This window comes from Aphelocoma coerulescens (genome assembly GCF_041296385.1).
Source record: "Aphelocoma coerulescens isolate FSJ_1873_10779 chromosome Z unlocalized genomic scaffold, UR_Acoe_1.0 ChrZ, whole genome shotgun sequence".
NCBI lineage: Eukaryota > Metazoa > Chordata > Aves > Passeriformes > Corvidae > Aphelocoma > Aphelocoma coerulescens.
Window position 1 is genome coordinate 32,128,535 of NW_027184085.1, and position 22,795 is coordinate 32,151,329.

The following is a 22,795-nucleotide window of genomic DNA, read 5'->3' on the forward strand; positions in this document are numbered from 1 at the left end:
AGGGTTTCTAGAAATTTTTAGTTTCAAGGATACAAATTTAGAAGAATGGCCATTGTGATTTAACTTGGTTTAAATTGAAACAGCCCCAGCTGTATTCCTGCCCTGTGGAAAGAATAAGAGGTGTCTTTAGGAGTTTTAAGTTACTTGGGATATTTATATTTCTAGTACCTAGTTGTGGATGATCTTAGTATGGGACAAACAGGAGATGTTAAACCTTTATTTTATGAGAAATGCATATTGAAATTTGGGGAACTTGGCAGTTCACCAGAATGCATGTTAGGAAAGTGAAATAATTTAAATACTGTATCTTAGTATAAATTCCTTTAATTTGGAAGACATTTCCACCCCTTTTTATAGATTCTATCAGAACTAGCATAATTTGTCTATAAGCTGTGTAGTAGATTACACACAGCCTGTCTTTCTCCCCGTGGCATGTAAACCTTTCTCTTACAGCCATGCCTGCAGTCATGCACTGTTTGCATCTCAGATGTCCGTAAAAGCCTTGTAGGTTATTGTACACTGAATGTCAGAACAGAAATGTTTGAGAATCTAGTTCCAAGATGTACACATTAACAATTGTTCTTTAATAGAAGTGGCCTAGGTATTGACTGAACAGACAATGAAGCACCCTGAGGATTATAATTCTGTTCTACAAATTCTGTTGAGTAGAAATTGGTACACAATAGCAAAGATGTAAATGTCATCTATGCAATTTAATGTGGACAATTTTTTTCAGTTAAAAAAAAAAAAAACGCAATCCTAATACACACTCTTCATTAATTTTGTGCTAATGATTGTTAAGTGTTGTTTTACCCTGACTCTTTTTTTTCTTGCCTTAACATAGGGAGGAGTGTTTCTTCTCAGGTGCTACTTCTATTTATGTCCTAATTTAAGAAAACTAGTCAGTCTGAAGCATATGCTTAAATGATCTTCTGCAAACAAACCAATTTTGTAATTTATTCGGGAAGTGCAGCGGTCACTCAAGCTGTGTTGTCCTGGTGTTCAAAGACAAGAATCAAGAATTTAAAGCTGCAGTTCTCAAAAAATTTTCTGACTTGGACAAAAAATAAAGCCCAAAACCCAAAGAGATATTTCATAACATTCTCTCCCACCAAACGTTGTTACAAATCTGTGTTTGTGGGACAAGAATAGTTCCAATAAAATTTGAGCATTTTGTAAGACTGAGATATTAAATTTCTTGAGTGATTGTATTTAATTTACATGTGGCCAAATCCTCCTGTAGATTTTTTGAATATTCCAGCCGATATAAGAAAATAAAAGAAGTATTCAATAGTTTGAGAACTTGAGCAAAAATAAGTAGTAGCCCAAGGAGAGAGTTTGGTGGTGAGGGTGTTGGTTTTGTTTTGGTTTGGCTTTTTTACTACAATTTATGCCTGGCTGCTGAAAAATTTGTGCCACTTTCCTGCTCTACAGAGCATCACTTGAGTAAAACCCGTGTTTTGTGAACTGTGGAGCAGTCTTTTGTATTACTGTAAATGCTTTGATTTGCTGCCCCCAAGGTCATGCCTGGTAAACATTCTGATACTTTTGTAAAGAATTTACATGACCACTTTGATACAGGAGTATCTGAACATGCTGCTCTTTGGTGGCCATGTGGATAGTTGTGGATTTGGCTCTTATTTTGCCATCGCCAGCTGGGATTTGTACTTCAGACTGTGTGGGTGAATTAATCCATGTGCAAGAGAGCCCCCCAGGAACGCCTTGTAACTGTAAACAAAGTAGAGAAAGTTCCTCAGGAGTAATGGCAGTTCATTGTACAACTGGATCCCAGCTCCCTGCATACTGCTGCAGTGGTTTGTTAAGGTAAGGCCTCAAAGTCCTGCCCACATGTTTATTTTTAAAAGGTTATTGAACTTGAGATACAGATGCACATTTGCAGCATCAGGTTCTGTGGGCTGTCCTGGAACTCTGCGTAGAGTTTACATTTATTTTAGCAAACCATGGCTTTTGGAAAATGCTGAAAAAAACAATGGGACATTATTTCTGTATGGAACAGGAACAAAAATCAAATACTGGTAGTTAAGGAAAATACGTCTACAACCATGGTAGTAGGAAATTGTCCAGTTAAATAAAAATACCCTTCTGGAAGATTAGCACAAGTCTAACAGTGAGTGGAATAATTTTATAAGCAGTTGGTTTTCTGAATAGTCCAGGTTATCCTTGCAGATACAGATACAAGGTATTTGGAAAAAAGATTTTCTCCTCATTGGGATCTACAGTATTTTTAATGAAAAATGCTTGGCTTCTCTTTAATTTCTTTGAAAGGACAATTGTGTTGTGAAATTGGTGATTAAATAAATATGTTGCTAAGCACATTTTCTACTAAAAGGATTTTGTCCTCAAGAGTTGTTGTATGATAATAGGACCCTTTTTTAAGGATATGAAGTTTGTTTCAAGGAAGCATTGTACATGCTAAAATTCAACATATATTCTGGGTTCAGAAAGTATGATTTTTCTCCCGTGTTATCAGGTTTTTAGCCTTCAGTTTGAAATATATTGTGAAGATGAGAATTGTCTTTGGGAAGTATAGGAAACACTTCTAGTATATTTTGAGAATTTTAAGTTCTCAAGTGTTCATGGAAATGCCACTAATCTCAGGGACCTGGAATTCTCAAAGGCAGGTTCTACCAGTGAAGAATGAGGTGAAAAAAGCAATGAGAAGGCTTTTTCTCTGTCCTAGTCACCAGATCACTGCCTCATTAGTAATGGGCCCACATTTTGCCTAGTCTTCTTTTTGCAGGTGATGTACTTCAGAAAGCTTTTTCTGTTTCTCTTCACATCCCATGCCAGATTCAACTTTAGGTGGATTTTGGCATTCCTAAACATATCCCTCTAGGCTTGAACAATGTCTCTGTATTTTTCCAAGTTTACTATGTTTGAACAACCTTCCTTATACTTCCTATTAATACTTGAATTTAGTCAGGAGTTCCCTGCATATCCATACAGGCCTCCTGCTTTTGACTTTCAAGGTTGTTTTCAAGGATCACTATCTAGGTCAAGAATGGTCCATGCTGGCATACGGGAAGTCAAGCAAAGTCAGCAGAAGACTTACTTTACAAATATTCTTCCACCTGTTTCTGCTAATGTGGTCTGTGAAGCAAACTCTCTTTATATAAAGGCTTTAGCAATTTTGTCACCTGATTTCCCTTTTGAAATAACCTAGGAAATGCTTACACCTGTACTTTTCCAGCAGTTCTACGGGAATGGCATCCCCTAACAAATGTGTTGATGGATGGAGTTGTTGAGAAGGATTGTAATCACATCTCCTGGCAATCATCTGGCAGCTGCAGTTGATTGTGTTTGACTCTATACTCGTGCACTCTATTTTCCTTTTCAAAGTAAAGTATTATGCATACTCTCTCTATTTTTTCAGACTGAAGAAAACTAAGGAGAAAATAGCTACTGCTATAAACTATCAAGTGGGTGCTTGTGGAGGAGATGGAGCTGTGCTCTCCTTATATCTGTGCATTAGAAATATAAGAGAAAACAGGAAAGTTATAATTACCTGTAAGGGGAAAACAAAAACCTTCACTATGAGGCTTGTGAGATATTGGAGCAGGCTGCCTGGAGGGTTTGCTGAAACACCATCTTTGAGGATACTCAAAACTTGAGTGAACAAGGTTCAGAGCAACCTAACCTGACTTTGAGCATACCATGCTCTGAGTGGGGAGTGGGACCAGATGACCTCCACAGGTCCTGTCAGCTTAAATTGATTCATGATTTTATGACTGTATACATTCTTATTAGATACCTGTCAGTGAGACATAAGAAATCAGATCAATAATAGATCCTTCTGGTCTCTTAACCTGTGCCTGGATTTTCAGCAGTGTAATTTACAGTGTTTTTTTCTTCAGTTTCTGATAAGGGGGACAGTGATTGAAAATGGAAGTTAGGAAGGAAAGATACTAAATATTTTGCAGTTCAAGTATAGAGAGACTGGCTAGTCTAAGTAATTTCCTTTTGATCTGTATTACTGTTGAAAAAGGATTAAAATTGACTTAGGAAGTGTAGATACAGTTAGCAAGTAAAGCATAGAGAAGTGGTGAAGGCTGAGTAGTCTGGAACACACTGACTAAATTATGGTAAATAAACTAAACAAAATGGAAAAATTGGATGAGAAGATTGAAAAAAATTCTCACATTTGACTTTTCCGTAGGAAATTGTTTGTCTGGGAAGATTTAGTCTGACCTTCTCTGTGCTGGAGTATTTTATGTAAAAAGAGCATTTATTTTATTATGATGTTTTCATATTGTTGTATTTTCTTATTTTTAATTTGTGAGGTCTTGGAGATGATGTCAGTACATGAGAGTAAATTAGTTTAATGTGCTTGCATCCCATAAAATATTTTTACTGGCTCTCAGCATTTACAAGCTCTATTTATATAGATAATTTTATGGAGTAGGAATTAAACCTTGGCTATTTTTCAATATATAGAAGTGATTTGGAAATTCTTTATGAAGTGTAGTACAAACTCTCACACAAGGAAAAGTGTGTAAATGCTACAGGGGACCTAACACTGAAATACACATATGAATAATATATTAGTTGATATACAGTACATATAATTAAAATTGAAAGAGTAAAGCAAATTTATAAAATATTTAAACTGAATAGTGAAGAACACTGCAGAGAATTAAATGCATTTCTTGGGTTTTTTTATCCTGACAGTTATATGCTACCAGTATGTAGCAGTTTTCCTGGGGAGGATGTTTCCCACACATGAGAAATTGCCTGGGTTCTTTGACATGCAGTGAAGCATAACTAAAGCAACAGTTTCTGGATGTGATAAAAAACAGTAGAATTTTGCTCAATAAAAAAGGTTAACTTTCCATTACCAAGTAGAAATGGGAATTACCCAAACAGGTGTTAGAATTTAGGATGGAAATAAATTGAGCAGTTGAAAGTCATGAGACATCTTTGACCATAACCTTTGTCATAAGAAAATCATGAAGTTATTTAAATTTAGTTTCCTCTTGAATTGGGGTGGGGGATAGGGATGGTTGGTTTTTGTTTATTACTGCTACTTTTGGGCTTTCTAAATTGCTGAGGTATATTACTTTTTGTCAGTCAGCAGCTAAAATCATACATTTCCTAGAGACGTCAAAACTACATATACCCAAAAGGTCTTGTCTGGAATTATTGGATGCATGTCTTTGAAAACTGCAAGTTATAATATCAGATATAAATTGAAGGAATGATTTGGTATAGTCTTTCTATTGTAGTGATTTAAAAAATCTGCTGTAGTTATTTTCTGGCCTCAAAATATTTGGTGTCTAGATTTGAACAATAGACTGCACTTAGTGGACAGCTTTCTTTAAGAAAATTCAGTGATGGGGGCTGAAGAACTGTGTAGCTTTATGTTCCATGCATAAGGATGAGTTTTTGGTATTGAAGAAATCCCTATCTAGCATGGAAGATATTAACAATTGAAGTAGGCAGGTTTGCAATGAGAATAGGTGTGGGATTTGACTGAGTGCCAAATCATGGATTTCTAGCCTGTCTGCCAGTAGTTTAGTGTCTTTCTGGATGCCCTTGTAGGGTATAACAATAGATTTCACTGCTTGCATAGATGGACAGAATTTAATGCCCATTAAGGTACTTCTAAAGCAGAAGATTATGAAGACTAAGTTTTTGTACAACCATCTTTTGTTTTTCTTTTGAAGTCCTTTAGTTTTATGTTGTGTGTTACAGGGTTCTGTATTACTTACTTGTTATGTCATGTTAGATCTCTTGGCTCAAGAAAAGTCATACAAAGAAATATAACAGAAATTTAAATTTAAATTTAAAGAGGAATAAGTACATCATTGTGATGTGTACTTCTTCTGTTTACTTATTTTAATGTGTTCTCTCCCTGCCCCCTCTTGTCTTGTCTGTTCCTCCTGTCAAATAAAGGCCAAGAAACACCAGGTCTTTCTAACAGAGACGTATGAAAACAACATGAGAGAGCTGGAGTTACTCTTGGACAGCTTTGCTATGTCAGGCCAGCGGACAGCAGGTTAGTTGAAGGTATAAAATGACAGATGCATCTGTCAATGTTCCAAAGTCACTACATTGTGGGAATTCTGCAGATGCCTCTTGCATTCCCTCTTCTCAACATGCTTTGATTTGATGACATGATAAGAGCAGTTCTCACAGCAGTCAAATGGCCTTGCTAGCTGAGAAAGGGTGACGGATTGTGGACCTGCTGTTGTCAGCCCAGAGCTTGATTTACAAATGCTGGGGTGTATATGATCGGTCAGAAAAGGGCTCACTTGCTGTGCTCTAAATCCAACTGAGAAAAAAGTCCTTACAGTATACCTGCAAAGGGAACAGATGTTTTGCCTGAACTGAGCCAAATTCTGAGGCAACCTTCAGCAACTTAAAGGTCATATATTCAAAAAGGTTGTGTAGGACACATGATGCAACACAATACTTTTTACAGTTGATTGTTGACCAGTACTATGTTACATTCATTTAATCTCATACAGAAAAAATATTTCTCTGTTTTCATTAATATTAATTGTAAGTCTGTAGTTGTCACTCTGCTACCTGGCTTTATATATAATTTTTGTATCAGACTCAACAAACTGCTGCCTGGTTAGACATTTGAAATAGTGGCTAATGTAAACAAGCTGAACTTTAACATCAAGCTAGTGATTTATTTTAAAGCTCAAAATTGAACACTTTTAAAAATCTTCATTTAAAACTGTAATTCCTGTTAGAAAAATTATATACTAGACATAAAATGCTTCCAATTTACAGTGAAAGTAAATTGGAAGAAAACAAGTAAAATGTGGCTTACAGAGCAAATGGGTTTATTTTATGTATATTGTGCTATGTTTTTGCACTTTTTAGCAATGACAGACATAAATGTTTTGTTAAAAACATTATTAAATGAAGATACATATTTTTGTATCATCACAAAATGACTTTTTTTAGGGCCTGCAGCTGTTAAATTTCAGTAAGGAAACAACTTCTTGGGATTTCTCTTGTCATTAAAAGGCAAGCCTTGATTCTGTGTTGTGTTGATTTCCTTGCATAGGCTATATGATTTTTTTGTTTTGGAGCTGGTATCAGTTTTATTCAGTAGTTATAAATGTAATTTCAATGATAGTACCTGTAGGTTTACAGTTGAAAATCTCTTTAAGACTGTATGTTTCCCACAGTTTTGCAAAGTTCCACGTGCTCAGAGAGACTTAAGTAACTCCGAGGGGAGCTGGATGCTGCTGCCAAAGTGCAGTTTCCAAAGCAGCAATTGTCTTTTGGATTGTAAACCTTGCTGAGAACAGCTTTCACTTGTTTCTATATTAGAAATTCAATAACAGTACCTTCAATATTAATTTGCTTTGTTTGAAGTAAACTTTAAAAAAATTAATTTGAAGTGATTTTTTTTTCAAGCTTTAGCATCTCTGAAGAGGCTCTTGAGGCAGATAGTAAAATTTAGTTTTGCAGTGGATTGAGTCTTCACAGCTAATATTAAAATGGACATCGACTAAGACATTTGTTCTACAGATTTGCTATGCTTCTAAGTTGGAAACTTAAGTTTTAATGCTTTTGCATTATTATATTATTACTCTGGTGTACTTACAAATTTTTGTATCTAATAGTATTTATTCAAATTTTAAAAAATGGTTATTATATTTGAAATGGGAATGCCTAGGTGCCAATAAAAGTTAAAATCTTAAACAAATCTTTGTAGTCTAATTACTAGATGAGGGGCTACATGAGCTGCAGCTGACCAGGCAGTCTTCTTGTTGTGGTCAACTTTGAACTCAAGGGATTAGGAGATCTACTTAAAAATCTGTCACTATTAAGATCCAACACTAAAGATCCAGCCCCTTAATTCAAGTGCCAGTTAGACTGAGATTATTAGGCTATATAGTAAAGAGAAGATAAAACTATATTTTTAAGATTATGTCATAGGTTGACACTGGGCTGATGCCAGGCACCCATGGAAGCTGCTCACTCACTCCTCTCTGCAGCTGGACAGAGAAGAGAAAACTTAACAAAGGGTTCATGGGTTGTGGTAAGGACCAGGAGAGATCCCTCAGCAAATCCCATCATGGGCAAAACAGGCTCGACTTAGAGATATGAGGTGAACTTACTACTAACAAAATCGGGGCAGGATAATGAGAAGTAAAATAAGCCCTTAAAAAACCACCTTCCCCCAACCCCTCCTCCTTCCAGCTCTACCTCCTACCCCAGTGGTGTAAGGAGATAGCGAATGGGGGTTTGGGTCAGTTCATCACTCGTGGCTTCCCCCGCTGCTCAGGGAGAGGGGTCATTCCCCTGCTGCACCCTGGGGTCCCTCCCACGGGAAACAGATCCCTGAAAACTTCTCCAGTGTGGCTCCATCTCATGAGCAACAGCTCTGTGTGACCTCCTGCAATGTGAGTCCATCCCACCAGCAACAGTGCTCCCCAGACTGCTGCGGCATGGGTCACTCTTCCACAGGGTGCAGTCCTCCAAGGACAGGCTGCTCCAGCCTGGGAGCAGCACCCCTCTCTCCACCAGGTCTTCCACTGGATCACAGGCATTCACCCGCTGTGGTGGGACTCCACCACAGGCTGCAGGTGGATCTCTGCATCCCTCATCATCCTCCATGGGCTGCAGGGGCATAGCTGCTTCACCATGGTCCTCACAGGCTGCAGAGGAATCTGAGCTCCGGTGCCTGGAGCACCTCCTCCCCCTCCTTATCCACTTGGTGTCTGCAGAGTTGTTCCTCTCACTTGTTCTCACTCCTGCTCCTCTGTAGTCACAATTAAAACTGTGCCACAACCTTTGTTTTGATTTATTCTTAAACCTGTTATCACAGAGGCGTTACCATCATTTCTAATTAGCCCAGCCTTGGCCGGTGGCACATCAATATTTGGACCCACCAGGGACTGCCTCTGCTGGACATGGTGGAAACTTCTGGCAGCTTCTCACAGAAGTCACCCCTGAAGCACCCCCACTGTCAAAAACCAGCCCATGCAAACCCAGTAGAGATTAAAACCTAAAGAGTTTTAGAAAGCTTTTCTTTTCTTAATACATTTCAAAATAACAAGCATAAATCCATGTGTTCTCCTTTTCCAGCAACCTTTATAAATTTTCCACAGCATTGTTATTGGTCCATTTGCATGATTTCATTTTGTATCTTTTCAGTTCATCATATTTTGCAGTTATTCAACAGGGTATGTTCTTAGGAATGTTTGTATTCAGGAAAAAAGTAATTGTGGTTGTAGTAATCTGAAAAAAAAGTGAAATGAGTGTGAAGTTCTGAGAGTGTTATCTGCTTTGAGTTAGCATCACCATTTAATACAGGCCACCAGTACTGTTTTGGTCAAAAATCTAAAACACAGTATCATATGAGTTGCTATGAAGAAAATTAACTCTTTCCTACCCCAGCCCAGTACAGCTAGCAGAAAGTCCAAAACTTCAGGTTTAAGGGTTTATTCACTTGTATATGTCTGTTAGACTGCTATGGAACTTGGCATTTTCCCAAAATTCTCCCCTCCAACTCTTGGGCAATACTGGGCGTACACATCAAGTATTGGGTTGGGTTTTCTATCTCATTGCTGACATGGTTCCTCTGCCACAACAGAGTGCATTTGGATTACATTGCATGTCTCCTGCATAGTTGTACGAAGACAGACAATATTTGTGCAGCATTAAAGCCATAGGCTTGTTTTCAGCTAATGCAGATAGGATGAATGTGGTATTCCTGTTGATAGATTGAGCTGCCTAGAAATAAGGTTACAGCAAAGGCAAGGAATGGCAGCATGGAAAGTTTACTGGCAAAATTCTAATTTTGGCAAACATGATGTTAATGACAGCATTGCAGATTGGGACTTAAAAAATGAAAATACATTATTTAGACATCTTGACAAAAAGTATGGCATGGAAGATAACTCTTAAATTGACCTAACAGGTATTATTTTAAACTGAATGACAATTGTGTGTTACCATTTCCCTAGAGTTACAAGTATGAAAAAATAGTTTAAATTTTTTTCTCTGCAAAAAGATCAATGCAGAAGGGTCCTATAGTGGGTAGTAGTGAGAGGTTGGTCTTGTACTTGAGAAGACTGGACTAGAGCTCTGTGCATGGCTATAGCTGAGGTTAAGTGATAAAAATTATAGTGAGGTGGCACTTGTCGCTTTCTTCAATGTGAAATCTGAGCTTCTCAAAAAAGGTCAGATTTTATGAGTTCTTCTTAGATTGATTTTAAGTGTAACATTGTTATTTGGGACATCTCTAGGATTCATAGGGCTCCTGAGTGTCATTAAGAAGGTCATGCTTTTCCCTGACTCTGTAGACTTTTAGAAACTGTGGTAAGTAGGTGGAGTGGCTGATAGGACAGAGCAGGGGTCTGTCACTGGGGTGTGCATGCTGTAGAGCTGATCTTGCTCCTATTACTGAAAGCAATCTTGCAAGTATGTGTTGCTTTGACTGTAACACCTAGTCTGAATAGCGCTCTATACTTTCTGGTATTACCAAACATTGGAACAGAAGAGGCTAAGTAATTGAAAGAATTTCCAGAACGGAAGTTGGCAACACTTTCTGACCTGTGCACTTATGTAAGTTTTCCACTGAGTTCTATTGGTGCATAATGTGTAGCATACAGGAGAAATCTCATCATTTTAATACAATGCCTTAGTAGAATGTTGTGTTTATTAGATGTTGGGGGAGGCTTCTGCCTTCCTTAGCAGACACCTGTCTTTCAAACCAAGACATTAGATTACTCTAATTATAGAATTCTTAAAAAATACTCACCCTGCAAGTATGTAAGTACACCTCCTCTAGCTGATAAAGTTTTATGGAGAGACAAAGAAAAGGCTCAGGCTTTAGTATCTGATTTGACTTTATGAGCCACTCTGCGTAAATTGCTTAATGACACTGGTGATAAACACGTGTATCATTGTTTAGCCGTGATGGGAGTTATGACAGTTTAGCTTTCCTGGATTTCAAATGCCACAGATTTATTCACTATTGCAAAATAAGGCTGCTATTAGAGTTGGTAAAGTTAGTTTTGCTTATAGAACATATTAAAACTTCTGGAAAAGTTAATACTATAATTTGTTACAAAGTAAGTTATAAATGCTTCTTAGGAATATAAATAATGCTGACAAGAATGATCTGTCATTCTTGATCTATTGTGGTGTAACACCAGGAAAAAAAAAGTTTCTTCTTGGAAACTGAGTATCAGCTGACATCTTGTGACCTCTCGGTGTTGGTTTGCTTTCTTGGCACATTGTTCTATGCACTTTGGAATGGTCAGACTTGTTCATATATCTCTAATCAAGGCAACAAGATCAGAAGTCTTCATCTAAAGGTTTAATAAATAAGTTTAGTGTGTATATAATGGAGATACCACATTTGTAATTGAACTGTTATGTAGGACTCTTCAGAGAGATAATTTTTTTTCATTATTTCCTTTGGATTGAAGTTCAAGATAATTTAAAATGTTTTAAGTCCTCTCCAAGCATAACATAATCATGTGATCTTTGGCTCAGTAAGGCTTTAAGTAAATGAAGTACTGCATTATTATATGCATGCTTAGTCACAACAGCAAAATAATGTCAGGAAAAGTGTAATATTCTTAACTTTCAGACAAGATGTTTTTCAAAGTATGTAATTGTGTGGTTTTGAAGTTGGCTTATCTGACTGAATGACACAGGCTTGACCACAGTAGAAATAATATGTGAGACTGCAGACCAAATGCATTAGGTATAAATATAATCCAGAATTTACAGTTCTATATCTTGTATTAAAGCTTTTATACAAGTGTCTTTCAGCTATATTTGCTGTGAAAGTGTGGCTAGACAGCTGTATCTCTCTTGGCAAACAAGGCTGCTCTTCTGTGTTGTCACTGAAGCCCTAACTAATTCTAATACCATGCATCCAGGGTGAGTAGTTTTCTCTCTGTGGCTTTCAGGCTTAATTTTCATTCCGTGTTTTCCTTCAGGCACTTGTGAGGACAAAGATAAACCTCTGAGCTGCTCTGTCGTTGAGACTTTGAGGTGTACCTTGACAGCTTACCAGAACAAGCTGGAAGATACATCTAATGAGGTAACACTTGCAATGTTTGGCTCTCTATGTATTGCATTTGGCCTGCAGCAGTACATACGCTTTGCTTGTAAAAAAGGGCAGAAGAGTGGGAATGTTGAGTTGACAGCTTCAAGTATACCCAAAGAAAAAATCTGTCACTACTATTTCTCTAAGCTTGCCCTACAGTGAAGTTTCACTTACATTTGTGGGGACTGGGAGAAGAGTTTTTGGTCTTTCTAGTTTAATTTGGTTTTCTCGTTCAACCTTTCAGGGTTCTTTTCAAAAAACATTTAGGTTAACAAACCATTCATATATAGGATTTTAGTTAAAAGATAATGATCTGTGTGCGGCAGCATATACTGCAGTGTTCCTTAATACACAGTGGTTGAGCCTCAATAGTCATTGCTATCAGTTATGTAAATGATCATACTCCCCTCTACTTTTAAAACTGGTACAATTTTCTGAGGAGAGTGTGTTTTGGATAGAATCTCTTTGGGAGCTATTTTGCAGTAATTTCAATTAAAATAGGACTGTTAAAATACTGTCTTTAAGTTATCTAAGAAAGTAATGGAAATATTTCACTTTTGGGAATCTTACCCTTGGAAAAATCAGTTGTTTTCCATGCAGTCCTACTATCCTTTTATATCACTGACTGAGAAGTTACAGTTTTGCATGTATTTTGCTGTGTGTTGTGCTAGCGTGACAAAATTACTCCTCTTGGGTGTAAATGTTTTATTAATTTGTAGCTTTAAAGGCTGTAGAAAGAAGTTAGCTGCACCATTAAAACTTTTTGTACAAACTTGTTATTAGTCTTTGAATAAAATTGGCAAATACAAAAAGGCAAGGTGTGATAAGATTGTAAAAATGCCAGCACTCTATTTCATTTCTAGGTTTTGTCTTTTGTTTTGACAAATGCATAGTCTAGCTAGTCAGTCAACACATAAAAAAATTAAAAAAAAAAAAAAAAAAAAAGAAAAGTATATCAGCTTTGTCCCTTTTATTGGGAGAAGAATAGTCTCCCACAAGATCTTTGAGTTTGTTCAAGGGGCACAAAAAGAAGTGACCATGGAAACAATTATACTTTTTAAACAGCAAGCACTGTTAAGTCTCTCCCAGTGAGATAAGAGAACTGATGTGTATAGTCATTATAAAACTCTTCTGAGACCCAAGTCTGGAAGCTGAAGAGTAACTAGGAACATATTACCCACAGCGAATTGTTATTTGGGAGGAGGAGCATCACGTGATAGGCAGCACAGTTGAAAAGTCGACTCAGCAGGCTTTGGCTTAGTGATGTGCTTTGTTGTGAAACTGTGCCAGAGACAGCAGTGGGGAGACCAAGGGGGTGGCTTCTAAGAAAGCAAAGAGAGTGTTCTGACAGAAAGAAGAATGAACTGTCAAGGAAAATAAATCGCAAGCAGAGCAGGACCAACAGATGACCTGCCACAAGACTTCCCAGTAGGACTGTGTGTGACTGACCCTGAAGTTGTCATATGGAGCCAGAGATCACTGAGCATCTTCGTGGTGCACAGAAAGGGCAGTTCTCTGTCCTTCTTGGTTACCCCCGCCCCCACAGAGAATGCTGCTTTTGGCTTTTTATGTGTGAGATATGTTTAATAATAAAACTTTTTAATAATACAATAATGCACAAGGGGACTATGAAGGGCACTCTGCAATAAACCCAGGATGTTTTAATACACAATGGGAAGGGTTTTAGTAAGCAACACAACAGTAAGCAAATATTAGTGGTTTTCCTTATAAAAAGATTTTCAACAAGATCCCACATACTGATGTATTTATTAATGTATGTGTCCACCTGTATGTATATGTGAAATACTCTGGTAAACTTGTCATGTTTCATCTTTATCTTACTATGTTAAACATTAAATGAAAAGATTTAGTTAATTTGTGTGACTGAAAGGTGTAGAAATGTTTTGGGATTTGTAGGTAACTAGCTTTTCACTTTCTCTATAGTGCAGACACCAGAATATGTTTGGGGAGAGGGAAAAGGCTAGTAAACCAATAAAAAGACTGGAAATATCCCAGTTGCATTCTTTAATTTACTATAATTATTTCCAAGGGTACTGCCAGGTTCCCTGACATCAAAATATAAAAATAAACATATGATTTCAAAAGTAATTAATAAATTTTGTAAATGGGGTATTCTGCTTCTGAGTTGCTCCTTAAATGTCAGACATTAGCAGTATCATCATATAAACAGAGATACAGATTATTTTGATAAGTTGTTATCCTTTTTGAAAGTAGACAGTGAAGCTGGTACACATTATGGTACCTTGGTACACATTAAGCAACCTCTGAGATGGTTGCTTTTAACCCTACAGTAGTCACTTTGTCTCTTTGGAACACTGCTGCTTTTTGCAGTATGAGAGTACTATCCAGTGCTCAGTAAAGAACCATGCTTGTAGCTGGACAGTTTCTGCAAATGGCCACTGACTTGAAAACTTGTTTTCTCAAACCACTCCCCAGATCATTATCTGAATTTATTACGCTTTCAAGTGCATTTTAGAGTCTGTGTTTTTGTCAGATGTTTGAGAGTTAATAGGGATAGGTAATAGTGGACTCAGTTTGGGGTTCTTTTAAATCATTATAAAAGAGTTATTTAGTGCTTTTGTAATGGCATGTTATTTAGATTGTATGGCATACAAAAGCTGTTCGATGAATTGAAATAAATGTTGGTTTTTAACTTTTATATACAAAATTCTTCCTTTATATTATATTGAATAGATCACTGCAGTCTTTCTGTAAAAGCCTGTTTGACTTTCATATTTTTCACAGCTTGAGAAAACGAAGGCTTTGTGTAAAAAGACGACAAAAGAACTTGAGATATCTGAGGAGAAAATGTGTGCTTTAAGACAAGACCTTAAGGTATGGTTTAATGAATTTAGCATAAAATTTTTAAGTTCTGCAAAGGTATCTTTCTGGACTAAAGGTATCTTTTTTTCTTATCAGAGTATGTCTCTATATCATTGTATTCTGTTGAGCAAATGAGTTTACCTTTGCAAGTTTGTGTGTAGCCATGCTGCTTTATTCTGGTTACCACTATAGGCTACATAATTTCAATGATTGCACTTCTGAAATAATTAAAATACATTTATGAATTAGCAAAATATTGTTTTATATTGAAATCGGTAACAGTAGTTTTTTTGTTTAACTGTTTTTCTCAAGAAAAGTAAAAGGGAGTTTAATTACCTCTGTGCATATGAAGGTCTATTTTATTAAAGATGTCTGTTCTTTTGTTAATTTTTTTTGTTTGTGTTTATCCGAAAGGTCAATGCATGTAATGCATCAAGTTGTCTTTAACAGCTGTAAAGTGTGCAGCATAAAATTTCTTAGAGTAAAATTTACCTGAGATAAAAACCCTTGAGAATTCTTTCCTTTAGTTTTGGAACAAAATTTTTTTTTCTGTTTTTGGCTGACACCACTTTTGTAATGTCTTGCCTGGTTAAATCAATAGCCAAGCGAGTGAGCAAGTCCTGAGGTTGTGTTTTAACTTAATCTCCCAACTAGTAGTGTATTGTATTACTGCCAAAATGGAATGTCTGTAAACCCAGTGTTTTTCAGATTCTTTTGCTGAGAATAGGCTACTTTGTGTTTTTATGCAGTGTTCTTCTGTAACATTTGTTGAATCTTCACATTAATGGATACTTGCTCATGGTGTGTTGTCATCTGTTCTGAACTTTCTCTACTAATTTATGTTCAGAAGATTTAGGACTTCTACTTCTGTTACAGCATCTTTTTAACTCACCCAAGATTTTTGCAACCCTTTGCAACAGATACTTGTATTCTTCATGCAAAAGCTGAGCTTCCTACACACAGAGGTTTTTATGCAATATGCCAGTTTTCAATCTCTCTAAATATTTGGTAATATTGTATAGATGATCAAAATCTAGATCCAGTCTGAAAGCATTTGTGTTAGAAATTTAACATTAATATTTTTATGTTTTTATTTAGAAAAATAAAACTTGTCATTTTCTGATGAATTAGATAGTATATTTTGTATGAATTTATGGTCTATGAAGCTATGATTTTATGAAAAATAAACAATGCTTTCAGTTTGACCTTTCTCAAACTTTAGCAGTGCTGGAAAGCCAGTGTATCTGCACAACATTTTGGCTCAAAAGGGGTAGCGTATTAAGTTCTTTGTTTAGCTGGTGAGATTTTGGTGCTGGTAACATAATGGTATTTATGACCATTTCTGATTATTACTTACTTCCCATGGTCAAGCCTCCAAAGAGAGTCCTTCACATTTTTTTAATCTTGCATATAAGGACAATGGACAACCGCAGCTGTGTTGCTTACAGAGTCAGCTGTAACAGATTCACTTAAGAAAATAATGTATCTTTTCAATAGGTCTGAGTGCTTTGCACTCTGCAGAGGATAAGTTGCGTTCCTGTGTTTTGCATCTCATTTGTGGGGGTAGAGGGGACTGTGAAGATCACTGCATCATGGAGCCTTTACCTGTCAGAGATGGATTTCCAATGCTGTCTAGTTGCAAGCTGTGGAAGAGGCCTATGGTCAATTTTGAAATTCTGTTCCTGAGAGATACTGTCCACCTAGCCTGGAGTCTTGTGAATACATGTGGTTATATGGCTGTTTATTTCCTCAGATGATGAGCACTTGACTAAGGTAGCATTTTATAGAGTAAAATTTATACCAACCTTTTTGTTACATTACTCTGTTTTACAGGAAGCTCAGGGTACCATGGCTGATGCCAATAAAGAGTTAAACCATCTGCACACTAAGTGTGCAGACAGAGAGACTTTAATAGAAACTTTAAAAATGGAACTACAGGATGTACAGCAATGCTGGGAGAAAGAGCAACTACGTGCCGCAGAATCTGAAAATGAAATCCAGAAGCTTACCAGGGCTTACCAGAAGGATATGGAGGTATTACTAAAGACAAGATGACTGTCAAAGAGTCTTTATTTAATCTCAGCTTTATACATTTACATACATCAGATGGTTACTCTTAGTCTTAACAGATTTATCCCTAAAATATGATTTTAAGAGATGTATTTTGAAATATGCGTTTAATATCTACAAGATCTCAGGACATATTGGTTCTCCTTTCTTCTGTATCAGAACTAATAGCTTAATCATTCCAGTATTTTGAATTTTTGAACAAAGTTTATTTAAAAAGCTACGCTTGACGAACAATTATTTCTTTCTTTCAAAATAAAAAAGTTAACAGAAATGTTTTACAACTGAAACATGTAATAGTGTTGTTATCATGTGTTAATTACTGATCCACATGGCAATTGATAGGTAGCAAATATGGAATTGAGGTAGATTTGCATGCATGGCTCAAAACCTAGAAATTCTTATTTTTTATCTGTTAGCTAATTGTGGTGTGCTATGTGTGGGAATGGGTCCACAATGTCTTATTTCAGAACTATTATCTCTCTTCTTATATGTATTAACAGATGTTAATTTTGTTGCTTTTTCCGCCCAATAAAGCGGTTCTGTACTAGCAATGGCAATGATATACTTGTAGATGTTGTGCATATTGAGCTCATTACTTCCACAAATTTGGACATGGATGCCAACTGAGTAAAAAGGAAACATTCTTTCCACCTCTTTTACAGTCTGGTATTTAAATGGGGTCCACATGAAGCAGCTGGAATTGTTACACACATCAGATAGTGATTAAAGTGAAGGAAACTGGAAGTCTGGCTATATTGTAAAGTCAGCATGTCTACAACCCTGTGGTTGCATTCAACATGTGTGAATTGATTTGGGGTCTTGGAATCCTGTTTTTCATGCCAAATGGATAATTATCATGCTAGTTTTATCACAGCTCAAACAAAAATGTAATGATGGTGGTACACTGGATTTTCCTTGGGGAATTTGTAGTTCTGTTAGATACAAAGTTGAAATAAACTAAACTACAATTTCTTTTTAGTTGCCTAAAATACCATGAAATAATTGTGAGAAAATGCACCTAAGTGTAATGGAAAGAGCTCAGAAAAACCCTAGTTTCCCATCTCGGCCATCCGTAATTTCTTAATGTAAAACCTCAACCGAGGCCCCTGGAAAACAATGGGAACCTTTGCAATGGATTACAGACTTTGTTCTTGTGGCTTTTGAGATACAGCTTGCTATTGTTGTCTTAATCAAAGTTGCTAAGTTGCATATATGTGCTAAAAGCATTAAGAATAGAATTTCTATGGCATGCTGTTGTTGCTAAAGTTTATTTATTACTTGCATCAATTTATTATATTACTGACTAAAATCAGTGTAAATGAATGAGGCATGGCTTGTGGAATTTAACTGATGAAGATATAAGCCTATTTTGTCTGGCCATTTGGTCTCATACATTATCCATACAAAAACAATTTTAGAAAGACTTTACAGTGATAGTTGTATAAATGGTGTGTTGTGCTGCCAAGCCAATCAGAGAATTTTATGCATGCTCTGCAGTTGTTGCAAGTGGTACAGTTTGAATATAACTGAAAATTTTACCATAAATAAATAAATTGCATGTACTAATAGCATGGAACTTTTTATCTGAATCAGATAGTGGCTGTGGTGACAGCAGGACTATTCTGTAGTTATATAATTTATTTATAAATTATGTCTAAATAGACAAATTTTGTAAAAACTGTTTTCTTACATTTGCTTCAATATGTATGACTGCAAGTATTAGCAATTGAGGAATTTTGAAAAAGGTTTGAGTATGAGCTGTGTGGGCTTTTATTCACTGATATGTAGTTCATATTACTGCCCATGTGATGCATCTCTTTCAATTCTAACACTGTTCAGATACAACATGTAATTTTTCCTTTTGTTTCAGGAGAAACTAACCTTCCTTCATAGCTTATACCAGCATTTGATAGCAGGCTGTGTGCTTATAAAACAACCAGAAGGCATTCTAGATAGATTCTCTTGGCCTGAGCTTTGTGTAGTCTTGCAGGAGAATGTTGATGCCCTGATCTCAGACCTCAACAGGGCTAATGAGAAGGTAAGTGTCCTTAGGCACCAGCTACCTCTATTAAATTCAGTGACATTTGTCCACATCGCAGTATCATTAAAAAGGACTGACATTCATCTTATTTCAAAAAGAATTTGGACGTTAATAATTCAATACCATTAATTATGGCTTGTCTACAACTCAGTTTGATGCCATTGCTGTGGGCATGTAAATGTGACTGAAGTCTGTATGAAGTCTCTAAGCTCCACTTTCAGTGCAGGACATGCTAATAGTACTAGCCAATATTAGCCACAGGGACCTAATTAAAAGAAAATAAATTAATCTTACTGATGAAGCAATTCAAAGAACTTAGTCATTTACACTAATAAAGCAAGTCTTTATTTTACCATAAAACAGAAACAAAATGCACTTACTCTAGGAATATAATCCTTAAATTATGTGTTTATTATTCAGAGGTACTATTTGAAAGAATGACAGTGTATTTTTTTCATTTAATTGTAATTCATGGATTATAGAATTGTATTCAGAAACATGAATAGAAATTACCTGTTTTTATAAAACATGTCAATATTTGCTATAGGGAGGAGCTGTACTTTTTGGAATTTTTTTGATGTAAGTAATCTTATGTGGCCTTTCTCTCCAGAAATCCCCACATTTTTAGGAAAGAAAAGACTTTGTTTTTAAATAAATTAAACTGATTCTGCAGACTAACATATGACAATCTTTAAGATTTCAGTTCGTTTTCTGTCTCTGTTGATCAGATCAGTCCTAAGACTAGTACAGCAACTCCAGAACTTGTCTGCGCTGACATTTTTTGAGATATAGTAAGGGGAAATCTTCTTTTGACATTTCTCATCTTCTGGAGTGACCACTCTTCTGGCTTGAGTAAGATGCAGGGCTTCTTACAAGTGAATTGTTTTAACTCTGCCCGTCATTTAATAAATACCCCAGCAGTCATTTGGACCTACCCCCTTACTAAAGGGGATAGGATGCAATCTGGATTATGAACATTAGATGTACTTTTCTATTTTGTTTTCGAAGTAGAGGAGGAAAGGGAATGGAACAGAAGGGAGTGAACATTATTGGCAGTGTTTGGGGATGTTGTGTCATATTGTTTCTTGCTTTTTAATTTAGTATGATTATTGATATTGTCTGTGACGTCTCTAGGGCTCTTATCATATACTTACGAGCTTTTAAGGGGTTTTGAGCGGTGTGTCACTTGTGTTGTACCCACTTCCTTGCAAACAAAACTTTTGTCTTGAATTTCTCTGTGACCTATTTGAAAAGTAGCTTGCTGATACGCTCTAGTAATAAAGTATAGGTGTGTAATTAAACATTATTGCTACCTTGATTCATTCCTCCACTTAGTTTGAATGGGAGCTCCAAAGTTATCTGCAGAGTGAATCCATTTGTGCTTGTTAAAAACAACCTCTGTATGCTAAAATGTCCTGAAATTCTTTTAATACTTAATATCTGGAACATCTTGGGTTTCCACTAAAACAAAAATTAAATTAAGGACTGTGTTTTTACTCATTATTTGCAATTCTTGCAAACTTCTAAAGGACTGGTATACTCAGATTGGTACTTTAGCAGCACAAGATTTAATACACTTGTGCAAAAAAAAAAAAAAAAAAAAAATAGGAGAAGTGTCCAGTTCAGGTTTTCAACAAAGAAAGCAACAAATATCTGCAACATGGTACAACAATGGCAAAACTGAATCCAATTTTTTATTCACTTTGTTGCACAACTCAAGTTAATAATCTGTCATGAAAGGCTTTTACTTAGTTTTGATGAATATACTGAAGAAATTAGTTTAGATTTTATGCTGGGATTGTCTGTGGTTAAACTGATATGTACAGTAAAGTAAAAAGGTGTTTAGAGAAGTAAAAGAATTTATTTTTAAATGTTTGTCACACAGATATCTCACCTAGAATATGTTTGTAAAAACAAGTCTAATACAATGAAGGAGCTTCAGCAGAGCCAGGAAGATGCTTTAAATAAAATGGCTGAACAGATGAAAGCACAGGCAAGCAGTTGGCAGAATGAAAAAAAGTATCTGGAACAGCAGTACGCAGGTCTCCTTGGGGAAGTTCATGCAAGGGCACAGGTATGGTGCTATGAACTTCTGATTTTTTTTTTTCTTGTAAATATTTAATGGATTATTTCAGTAGTGTGAGCCCCTAACCAGTTTAAGGTTGTTTAAAAAAAAAAAAAAGCAAACTCCATGCTAGTATTAGCTTCATTTGTAATAAGAAATAAATGTCTTTGTTTGGTTTACAGTTGCTAGTGATTCATTTTTTGAGAATGTTAAGGCTGTAAGATTGAATTTGCTTGGTTTAAGAATTATATAGGGCAGCAGTGATTATTTTCAGTGTCATGCTTTGCAAATACTGTGTAGAGGTACAGTAATATGGTGTCATCTGGGGATAAATTTAGATATATACATTCTGACCCTAAAAACCAATTAGCAGTTACATTGGTAGATTTCAACAGTATTAAAGGACTCTGTTACACAGATGCTACAGTGAGCAGTGGGTCAAAAGTTTAAAACTCTTGGCACTGATTGTTAGACAAGTTATTTGCAATTTAAAATGTTCACTATTGATTCTACAAGCACCATTCACCATCTTTTCAATCACATTAATCTACATGTGTTTCAATTGAAAGTGTTGTGAAATTGAGGAAATAAGGTGTGCCTTGTTACTTGGGACTGCCACCTGCAACTTACTTCGTCTGAAGGATCCTGTATTTGACTCAGATTTTAGTCTTTGAAGTCTTTGTGTGCTGAAAAATACATCTATGAAGTATTTTTTTGACAGAGCAATTTATGGTGACTTCTTAGGATTGAGTTACAATTTTGTAGATGTTTTTTGCTTGATATTTACATTTCACATTGGATATTGACAAGGCTAGAAACATCACTATGAGTGGAATAAGTGACATCTAGATTTATATTAAATTTCCCCAACTTCATGTAGTTTCAACTTATGGGTTTCATTTGCCAACAAAAAGAATGGTGGAATAAGGAAGCTTAATTGTCATTTTAAACATTACATTGCCTTCCTAAAGAAAAAGTGGAGTTACACAATTTAGACTTCCTCCTATGGATGATGGTTTCTACCTTTAAAAACTCCAGTGTTTTGCGAAAAATAGGTGGTCTGCAGTACTGCACCATTCTTTGGGATGGTGCTGAACCTGCCAGTCTCTGCAGCTCAGTTGTATAGACAGCATGTAAAGCACGTACTGAAAATGTGTATCTTTTTTGTGGAGTGCACATTAGGCATGTCTTTTGGAAAAAACTTCATCTGTCAGCTTGCTGTATGGGATTACTGAATCTCTAAAAGGAAAAACATCTCTAAGGATGTTTTCCTTTAGAAGCATCTGGGCATGTGTTCTAACACAGGTTATGTAATGTTGGAGTGCTTGATGGCAGTTTTGTAATCTAGGTAGTGCAATGTCTGCATACACTTAGATGATTCAACGGTCTGTTTTCCGTCTTGTGTTGCAATTTGTCTTCCTTACCATTCAGTGTCAAACTGTAAAGAAGACAGTCTAATTTCTTCTCGATTTCCAATTTGTGACTGACTTTTGTAAATACCAAATTAAGCCTTTCCTTTCCTGTCATCCATAGGGTCCATAAATGTCTACTGCTAGGGCTGTCCTAGTCCCGATTGCCCATTTTTCCTGGCTTAACTGTATTTTACCTATTGCATTTTGAGCCAGTTAGCCATATTTGTCTGCAAGATCTCTGCTTTGTTTGGTCAGAGGTGTGCAGACAGACTAATGTCATAGCCTTATTTCCAAAGGAAACAAGGGAA

General features: G+C 36.2%; 1 protein-coding gene across 7 annotated transcripts in view; it reads left to right on the forward strand.

Moving 5' to 3' along the window:
• The window catches only part of CCDC171 (coiled-coil domain containing 171), a 157,867-nt gene that overhangs the window by 42,155 nt on the left and 92,917 nt on the right, over positions 1-22,795 (forward strand). For all 7 annotated transcript variants that reach the window (XR_011147782.1, XR_011147783.1, XR_011147785.1 and 4 more), the window contains 6 exons: positions 5,914-6,016; positions 11,946-12,049; positions 14,822-14,911; positions 16,733-16,933; positions 18,840-19,007; positions 20,896-21,084. Coding sequence is in view for 1 of the 7 variants with exons in the window: in XM_069002102.1 (XP_068858203.1) it covers positions 5,914-6,016; positions 11,946-12,049; positions 14,822-14,911; positions 16,733-16,933; positions 18,840-19,007; positions 20,896-21,084 (855 nt within the window). In the remaining 6 variants the exon portion in view is untranslated. The remainder of the gene's footprint in view (positions 1-5,913; positions 6,017-11,945; positions 12,050-14,821; positions 14,912-16,732; positions 16,934-18,839; positions 19,008-20,895; positions 21,085-22,795) is intronic.